Source organism: Ciona intestinalis, unplaced genomic scaffold, assembly GCF_000224145.3.
Source record: "Ciona intestinalis unplaced genomic scaffold, KH HT000203.1, whole genome shotgun sequence".
Lineage (NCBI taxonomy): Eukaryota > Metazoa > Chordata > Ascidiacea > Phlebobranchia > Cionidae > Ciona > Ciona intestinalis.
Window position 1 is genome coordinate 724 of NW_004190524.1, and position 10,085 is coordinate 10,808.

The 10,085-nt window shown below is 36.2% G+C and overlaps 1 protein-coding gene and 1 non-coding gene across 2 annotated transcripts; both read left to right on the plus strand.

Moving 5' to 3' along the window:
* Window positions 1-278: 278 nt before the first annotated feature.
* Window positions 279-8,939, plus strand: zf(c2h2)-40 (zinc finger protein 40; the record flags this gene model as incomplete). The annotated part of the gene is given in 14 exon segments (NM_001047995.1): window positions 279-296; window positions 298-311; window positions 313-419; window positions 715-824; window positions 1,297-1,402; window positions 2,666-2,816; window positions 3,414-3,547; window positions 3,813-3,982; window positions 4,379-4,434; window positions 4,704-4,931; window positions 4,934-6,439; window positions 6,692-6,801; window positions 7,292-7,478; window positions 7,839-8,939. Coding segments are annotated over 14 exon segments (3,998 nt in total), but the record flags the coding sequence as incomplete, so codon positions are not given.
* Window positions 8,940-9,409: 470 nt separating this feature from the next.
* On the plus strand, window positions 9,410-9,475 carry mir4193 (microRNA 4193). The gene has a single exon (NR_034590.1). It is a non-coding gene; the product is annotated as a microRNA 4193 (primary transcript).
* Window positions 9,476-10,085: the final 610 nt, after the last annotated feature.

Below are 10,085 nucleotides of genomic sequence, written 5' to 3' on the forward strand. Positions count from 1 at the left end.
TGTTTCGACGCCGATGCATGTGGTGACATTTTTAAAACAGGAGTGATATCATATGTTTTGGCACCCCAGCGTTAATTAAGGAGGTTTCCTATGTTTGATGACTGTGGGCGTAACTGTATTTTAACACTGTCACATCAGATTTTGTTAAAATATAAAAAATTGATATGCTTTACAGTTACCTAATAAATTGATATACAATAAAAATGATAAATTAATATACAATAAGTATGTGTAAATAGATATATTGTCGCTTGTTAGTGTATAGTTTTTACTATTGTTGTTAACTTGTTTGGTTTACACTTGTTTTATTCCAGATTCACATTGAAATTAATGTTGAACTTAAAGGACCCTCCAACAAAAGTTGGTTTGAATTCATTGAATGAATTCACAAAACCATGGATTATTGACCAAAACTTTCAGTAAGTTTCAGACGGCCCAGTTTCTATTCTATTATTTTAAAATGGAGTGTAACTAAAACACGGGTGACTTGGGTGGCATGTACCTCCAAGGTTTGGAACAGGGTTGACATCTTTGCGAAGACCTACATTGGAATGTTTTTCACTACTTTTATCAGTAAAAATTGGAAATAATTTGTCAAATTTGTTTCACATGTTTGGGCATCTAACTATCCCTGCCTTTCCTGCATTTTTTAAAGGTTTTGTGCATAATATGCTTGCTATAACATATAGTTTTAACCACAGTATTATATTACAGGGGTACACAACATGAGTTGGTTCATCAGATATACAAACTATCAGTAGATGGACCTTGGTCTCATCCACTCTTGCAGGATATGTTGCAACATAACACAACACCTGAGCAGTGTGAGAATTACCACATTTTAAATATTTTGGGAATATAGGTCTATGGAATAAGAAATTTGGATAGTTGGCTGTCTTTTATAATTGTTATTAAATGAATGAAATTTCTAAATCCTTGTGTGGTAGGGCAAGGATAATTTTTATAAGACCAGCTCTTAATTTATAGACCTCGTGCTTTTAGGGGTTACCATTTTTCCCACTAAAATACACAATCTGTTCCAGCAATTCCTGAAAGTTGTTCTGCTTAAAGACATACATGGCCACAGTACCAACATCAAGCTTTTAGCCTGGTATCCTTTGGTTGTGGTGCATGCACTGCACTATTGCACTTTATCTAGTCCATTGTGCCCAGGCCCCAGGGCATTCAATATTTAATTGTATTCTCATGTTTTTGTATTAATTTTCTTTGGGATATTTAATAAATCTAACTTCCCAAGTGTACTTGCTAATTTTAAATTTTTTTTTTTTGTTTTAGTGAAAGATTATTTTGATGATGAGCGCCTCCTAATGGTACATCGGTTTCAAGCGTTATGCGATGCATCGAAGATTGACGAGTGTCTTCTATTCTCGCGTGCTGTGATGTTACATCCACAAGTGAGAGCTTTATTTCATGCGAATGGATGTAACTTGTTTATCTTGGCGTGGTATGGCAGCAACCATTGCTATGACACGGGTGTTCTGTTTCATACAAGCGTTGTTATAACAGGGTTGACATGTTTCATACACCTCGACCTCATGCACTTAGAATGACTTAGAATATACATAAAATCATATTTGTGTTTAATAATTTTATGCCACACTAAATCTTTTTGATAAGTTTTTGCTACCAAGTAAAAGTTGTTCTTTTAAATCTCTCTTTTTATTTAAAACTATATTTTCCACAGAGCAAGATTAAATAAAATGCTGGGTGCAAAATATTAGACCAGAGTAAAAAGCCATTGACAAAATAAGTCAGGTAATCTGGTATTAAAATTCGGAGCTTAATTTTGTGCTTTACATTCACAGGCAACCAGTAACATTTTGTTTCATCGCTGTTACCAAAATTTCTGCATTCGCCGATTAAGTTCAAAAGATTTGGAAAAACAATTTCAATATTTTAATTTTGAAGTAACATGTCAGGTATACAACTATACGATTTTTCTAATTTTTTTCGGTATTTTAAGATTCCCAACCTTTAAGTGCTTTGGTATGTCTTGTTTTTAAGTAAATCCACAAATGCAGCTTCACCCCACCCACTGGGAGAGCTTCCAGTCTTCCCCAACCCCTAAGTGCTTATGTTTTTGTTAAACTGTCAACATTTATTGACACAGGTCATCGACTCATTGCTTACAACTGATAAAAAAATTGGAATAAAACTTTGTAATTCAGCGATGGAATATATGTGGTCATCTTGTAGCACAGAGAACTTGCCGTAAGTTAACTCTTATGGTTGCTATTTTCTCTATGTACTGTTTATTTGCTTGTTTGTATATGAAATATTTTTCTGAATGAACCAATTTATATTGTGCTTCTTTTTTGCGCCTAATTAATGTATGGTAAATTTTAACAATATCTGCAGTGACATTGTTAAAATAATACTTACACCCATAATTGTCAAACATAGGGAACCTCATTGATTAATGCAGTGAATGCAATATATTTTGGCATTGCTTGTTTATATCTGCACACTTAAGAGTATGGTAAAAACTTTTTTGAAGTATAAATTTGGTAATAAAGTCTTTAGAATTTAACATCACTCATGTTTTTTTTGGAAAAAGGCATCTCAGACACTTTTAATAAAACAAAAGAATAAGAAACTATAAAACAACCAACTTTCTGTGACCCTCAAAATGTTTTATTTGTAGAGAAATGTCGTATAAATGGTGCCAAGTAACTTCGGAACAATATGGACTAACGGAGCTGTATGACATCATAATGAAACAACTAATTAACGGAGAAAAGAAATTATCCACTGTTCGTCAGTGTGTGGGGATCGCTACGTCACTACGGAACTTGGTAAGTTTATATTTGTTAACTGTTGCTCATTAAATTGGACGATTCTTGTAGCGAAATTATAGTCTGGATCGGATGCTTCGAAAAACAGACAAAAATCCTGACTGTCCTTGCTTCATATTACTCTTATCATTTTAAAATGGCTTACTGTAAAAAATTTAAACAATTTATTAAAATGTTTCAAAGCTTATGATTTTATTCACTGATAAAAACAACCTGGATAGGACAAAAAAACATATATTTCTATCAGCATCCGTTTATATTTGTAATGATTTTCTTAGAAAATCTTATTAATATGACTTCAGCAATTATTCTTGTTGTTTGATTTACAGGATCCCGATAATTGTCGAGTGACATGCGTTGAGGTTCTTTTTCACGCTCTTCATGTTTTGAATCCTCATGAAACAAACAGCCAACTTTTAAAGGAGGGAATTTTATCTTCAATCGCTTATTTTCTACCCCATTCATTGGTAATGTTTGGTTTACTTGACAGTGAGCATGAGGTGTATGAATACACCATGTGTGCCTGGTGTATAAGAAGACACCCATGTTATAACTCGACAGTGAGCATAAGGAATAACACATACCACTAACCCACAGATAGCAAGAGCTTGTTCACTGACTGTCTTCATTTCAAACCCAACCCCCGAACATTACTTTGAAGTTGCCAAGATTCATAAAACTCCTTACAACAAAGAGAAAGACACTTCTATTGATTGTACTGCCCAACTAAGGTGTGTATAATATCATATCAATTTTGTAATTATGGCAAGTTATATTCAGATGCAAATAACTATATTATTTGCAAGAAAGTAGGGTTATGCAAATGAGTTTTGCTTTTATTTTCATCCCGACATTTTTGTATATTTCATAAACATTTTCTATTCCATGTGGGTGAGGTCCTTTGTCAAAGACGTGGGATTTATTTCAGTCTTTTTGCGATTTGTTTTTATTATTTTTTTTTGTTTGTTTTGATTTTGGCAAAAATAATTCTAATAGATTCGAACTACTCGAATACCTCAAGCGAAACTGGCCGTCCAAGTTTCTAACTTCCCATGCCTATGATTGGTTGGTGCTTAGGAAAGTCTGCTTGGAGACTATGTCAAGCGATGACGCGGCAATTGTGCAACAAGTAGAGCGTGACCAAGCTAAAACTGCTGACTCATCAGGTGGATTAAAAATATTTAGCTTAAGCTGTCTATTCTATATGTATAAGGTCCTAACGGCAAGACATGTCACGGGACCTGAGGTTACCTACAGGTGGCCCTTACCTTAATGCCTAGGGCTACTATTCTAAACCATTGATTCTACATGGTTGAGGTTCCACTGTGAGGCCAGAGTTTTAGACCAGAGTTGTTCTATTACCCCAACACCCAGGTTGCTACTGCTGGCAATTCAAAACAATTACACATCTTGCTACAATCTAAACTATGTACATATTCTGTTCTACATGGTTTAGGTTCCGTGGCTAGGCATACTATAGGACCTGACCTGGTGTTAATACCATGTTTAGGCCACAAGCATATCTTTACCTTAGTTCGAAATAAAACCAACATTATATTTAGGTGAATCGGGTAGTGAAGCAGAGACCGACACTTCATTGGAAGATACATCACATTATGTAAATATATTCTCACATATTTATGATTTGTACCTATTAATATTATTAGTATTCATTATATACATATATGATGTTGCTGACATGCATAGTATTATTATGTGTAAATTTCCTGGCAATTTATCGCTTGGATATTCAGTTGACATTATGGTACTGTAAGAATCATATAATACTAAAGTTTTTATGTGCTAACGGTATCCATCTTAACCCCACACTACTATACATAACATTAGTTTTTTTTAGAAAATTGATCATTATTTATTTATGTTTAGGAGGATAAAGCTCCACCTAGTAAGGAAACAAACAGAGTTCGGAAAATATCGGAAACTGAACCACAACCACTCGATGGTAGTGTTGAAGGTTGTAGTAAACCTGACGATGTCATAATGAGCGTTGTTGTATCACATAAGCTAAATAATGATAACCAAGATTCATGTGATCAAAATATTCATGAAAAAGATGCTGGCGTGAAAAATCATGAAGACCATGTCGTGAATGAGAATACTCGTGCGGGAAATTGAATGAAGGTAATTCTGTGAATATGGAAGGTGTGAATAAAGATCAGAGCGAAAAAGATCATCTTCTGAATAAAGAAGATCATGACGTGAATGGAAAAGATCATGCTGGGAATACTGAGCATCATGCCATGAATTCTGATGATCAGGTTGTGAATACAGACACTCATGATGTGAATACAGAAACTCATGATGTGAATACAGAAACTCATGATGTGAATGGTAAAGATTATGTTGTGAATGAGATTCACAATAATGAAGTTGATCATGCCATGAATGAATCTGGAATTAATGAATTGAGTCAAGTTGAACAAAAACAACAACAACAACAACAACAACAACAACAACAACAACAACAACAACAACAACAACAGTGTTTGGTTGAAAGTGAAGCAAATGTTGAAGAAATGAATCAAAACATGGGTAATATATCACCCAATCATTTACCTGTCACCTCCCAGCCCCCTAATACCCCACCCACCCCAATATGGGTTTGCCCCAAAGAAAGTTGTCAACGAATTATTCGTTCCAAGCAAGGAATGTCAAACCATCTAAATAGAAAACACCGATGGTCCCAATCGGAAATCATGGTGTTTTATAATTCATTAAAACAACACTCTGCTTCTGCACGATCACGCAGGAACAACAAAAAAACTGAAGATTCAACTCAAAAGCTTGATATGGATAATTCACATTGTGATTCAAACGGAAAAACTACGTTTTCGGAAAATTTACAAAGTTATTCTAATGTTGAAAGTTTGAGTATAAGTAAGCCAGTGATCCCAAGTTTGCCGGTAATTTTACCAAGTGTGTTTGACACTGCTGATGCTGGGACCTTACAAAAGGAAAAAGAGGTTGAAAAAGTTGAGGAAAACTTAGTTCTCGAGTTAAAATGTCCCGTCGAGACATGTGATCGTGTGTTTCGCCACAAACACACTATACAAGCCCATCTTGAATTCAGGCACAAAATGAGCGCGAAAAAAGCGACACGAATGTCGGAAAAAGCAGAAATTATTGAAAAACCTCCACCACCCCCTAAACCACATTCATCAAGTTCCACAAAACCAACTTTTGACGACATTTCGACTTCAAAGGGCTGGTTCTGGCCGGTGGATGATTTCTTATTTCAAGAACTAGATGAGGTTTTAATTCACAAAACCTCGTACAACCGGAAAAAATATTCCAACCTTCGAGCCTCCTTAACAAGAGACGTAATGTGTTTATTCGGAAGCGCTCCCTTGTCGTTTGATCTCACTCTTGCTCAAAACAACATTGAAAATATATGGGAAATGACTTCAAAACTTGAGAACAAGGAAACTACACCAAATATGCCTGAGGTACCAACAGAAGCAGAAGTGAACCAGGATTTATTTGACTTTCCTGTGCACACTGAGGCGATTGTACAAGATGAACCACCAAACCCCCCAGACCCCGTTCCAAAATTATCTGAAATAAAACCATTATTAAACATGAAAGTAAAGATCAAGGCACCTGTCAAAGTCACACACAAAAAAAAGACCAAACCACCGACCCACTTTACAGTAGCTTGCCAAACATTTTTCCATCCACATTCAAAAATCTTCACCCCAAACGACCATTATCACCACCTTGCAATAAAGAAATCATCAAAACCTTTGAACCACGTTAACACCCAGACAGTTTTCTCCGGTTTTCTTGGCGTCCCATCTCGCACATTCGCCGTACAATGTTGCCAGGAATCTTTAGCAGTCCCTAGGTATAAAACCATGAAGGTGAAGAAGAGAAGTTTAGATTCTGTCGACAAATTATCATCAGTAGATCAACCACAAGTAACCACAGAACCTTCTCCACATCCAGTGGCAAAAATTAAACGAAAGTAAGTTTATTGACTCTTAGCTTACACACCCTCACACTTTAATACAACATAGGCATAATGTTGGGTGTGCTTGGGGTGGCATGTTACCCCAACTTTTGAAACAGGGGGGCATTATATGTATTAACACTCAAGTTTTATACCTCAAAAAACTTTTACTCTACTGTTGGGTAACTATACAAACAAGCAGATCCAAAGTATATTGCATTCACCACATTAATCAATGAGTTTCCCTATGTTTGACAATTATGAGTGTAACTGCATTTGAACAATGTCACCCCAGATTTTACCCTGCTGTTAGGTGTCTATACAAACAAGCAGAGCCAAAGTATATTGCATTCACCACATTAATCAATGAAGTTCCCTATGTTTGACAATTATGAGTGTACCTGTATTTTAAAATGTCCCCTACTTTTTGTTAAAAATTTAGGTTTATATATGGTATATGACAATACATATTATGCAACTTAACGTTGCAATGCATTCACCCCAGGTATGATGCGCAGACGGTGTACAACATGGCCGACAAATACCCGAGTAATAACACCGACACCCCTATTATACGGGAGGAGTCGTCAGCTTTTGGTGACGCCTTAAACTACAACAGCTTCGCTAAAATAATTGCTGACTCAGAACGACTCATCGAAAAGAAAAAGTCGAGTCATAAAACAAAAGTGAGTGTGCGTTTTTATTTGTGGAGAATATTTTATAATTAGACATTCAGTCGGGCAAGGGTAGGGACGTAGGGTCATCTGTAACTTAGTGGTTAGGTGCTTGTATCGCAACCAGTGGGTAATGGCTTCAATGCTTAATACAGGCTGGCATATGTGTACTTAATCAAGACACTTAACAAACATTGTTGCAACCCAGTGATCACTAATGAGTTGTAGCACCCTGGGTGTCAAGGTAATGAACAAGTTGTATAAGTAGACTTGGTGTTCAGGGAAATGGCTCAACTATGGCCTACATCTCTCAGGTCCTATGGGAAGCCTTGCTGTGGGACCTTACCCATATGGTTTTTACGTATTTTGTTTCCACAGGAGGGGCATGGTGTAAGTGATGCACAAAAGTCATCCGAGGATTATTTGATGAAGAAGGTAAAGAAGCATCGAACCTCATCACGGAGCGAAGTGTCTCCGAAACGAGGAAAAGAAATTTCGAAGATGAAAACATCGGACCAAGACATCCTCTCCCACAGGGCTGGCTACCAAGAACTGTTGAAGAAAGCTGAAGAAATAAGTTCAGCTGGTGCTAAGAATAAGGAGAAGCAACATGAGGAAAAAAGTGGGAGAAAGAGAAGTGTGACATCACAATCAAAGAGTGAGGAAAAACAAAGAGAAAAAGAATTAAAAACGCCGCCAAGTTTGGAAAAAAATGTTTCTCCTTTATTGAAGAAATCAAACGTGGCGAAACGCACCATTGATCTACGTAAGCTCTCTAGCTCTTCTAGTGGTAGCAAAGATGCAAAACGAGAGGACAGTGTGTCACCAGTAGGTGGTGCCATTGCGAAGAAAAAAGCAAAAGTTGAAACAATACCTGAAAAAATAATTTGCCCTGAATGTAAAAGACAAATGATCAATCTGTTTGCTCTCACTTGTCATATGAGAAAGAAACATAAAAGCAATGCTCGTAAACTATTCATACCAAAACAAAACGATAACGAGACGCAAAAAAACTTAAATGAGCCACCTGTGCTAAATGAGGCTTACAACAAACAACAAGTTGTTGTATCTAACAGGATGGCTCATAAACCCGACGCCTCACACGCCCTCGACACACCCACAGCTCCAATGGATAGTTGTTTTGAGGTGGAATTTGTGAATGGGAAGATGTTATGTCCGTACTCTGGGTGTTCCCTCAAATACAAACACAGGAGGTCACTTACAACTCACTGTAAGGTGAAACATCCACAGTTTCATAAAAAACTTCTATGGAAAAAAATTGTCCCAAAAACTGCAGAGCAATTATCGCTAAACAAAGACCTTATCTATGATGTCATAAAGGATCATTTAAACCCGACATTAGATGCTGAGTCAGCGAAAGGGGAAGTTCCGCCACTCGAGGCAGCATTGCCAACGAATGATTCCTTGACTGAAGGTAAGATTTCCATTTTTAATGTAGGATTTCTATGTTTAATATAAGCTATCTATGTTTCTTACACACTACATTAATTAAGCAGGTTTCCTATAAAAGTTAGGAGTGAATGAGTGCATTTAAACAGTTTTACCAAAATGCTGCCAATGCTATGTTTTAATAAAAAGTAGTAATGGTATACAAGGACACATTTTGGTACCAAGGTTTTAATATATTCACCTGTATTTATATTATATATCAAACTTAATACAATATTTCTCGTTTTAGCATCCAATGTGCAATTGGGACGCAGACACGCTTACACAACAGCAAACATTCAAATACAAATGTGTTCGTCTGATCCTTTCAGGTGCTTATTTAGAAATACTAAGTTTAATTTTTTTTATTCTTATTAAGCCCATGTTTCATACGCTGGCTTTTTAAATTGTATACTAATTAGTACAGTGTACAAAACCCGAGGGTATGACTACCTACCGTGCTACCCCAGGTTTGGCGCCTATGTTTCTACTCTTATTATATGTTTAACAAGTGTCTTTATGATGTCACAGGCAAATGTCAAGCGCACAAGAGTTAGCTTGTCTATATAATAAGAGAATCCAACGAAAGATCGCTCTTGCTTTGCCGTGTGCTCAAAATTCTGCACCAACGTCATTTAAAATGGTGGGGTATTGATGTATTGTTCATTGTGTACAGTTAGGGTGCCAAACTATGCTCCAATACAAACATATGCAACCTTTAATTGCTTGATATATAGAACTGTGAGGTAAGATGGGACACCCTTTGGCCTTTGGCACATAATATCCAAATATCCTGACCATGTTTTTTTTTTAAATAAATACTGGTCTATGGGAGTCGTGAGGATACTGTTTTTTTAATTATTTTTAAAAAGGTGTGCCATCTTCCCCACCCTAATTGTTAGAATAAAACTAAAAAACTTTCTGACCGTTAAAGTGTTATGGCAAAACGTTTGATATTGATTAGTTGTATTTATTTGTCGTGTATTTTTAACACTTGGTTTATTGTTTTATAATGCAATCAGAATGGTTCATTGATATAGGTCCTAGAGCAAGCCACATCCAAAGTATATTACATTCACCATATTAATCAATGTGGTTTCCTATGTTTGCCAACTATGAGTGTTACTGCATTTTAGCAATGTTACACAAAATTTTGTGCAAAATTCAAAAAAGGCC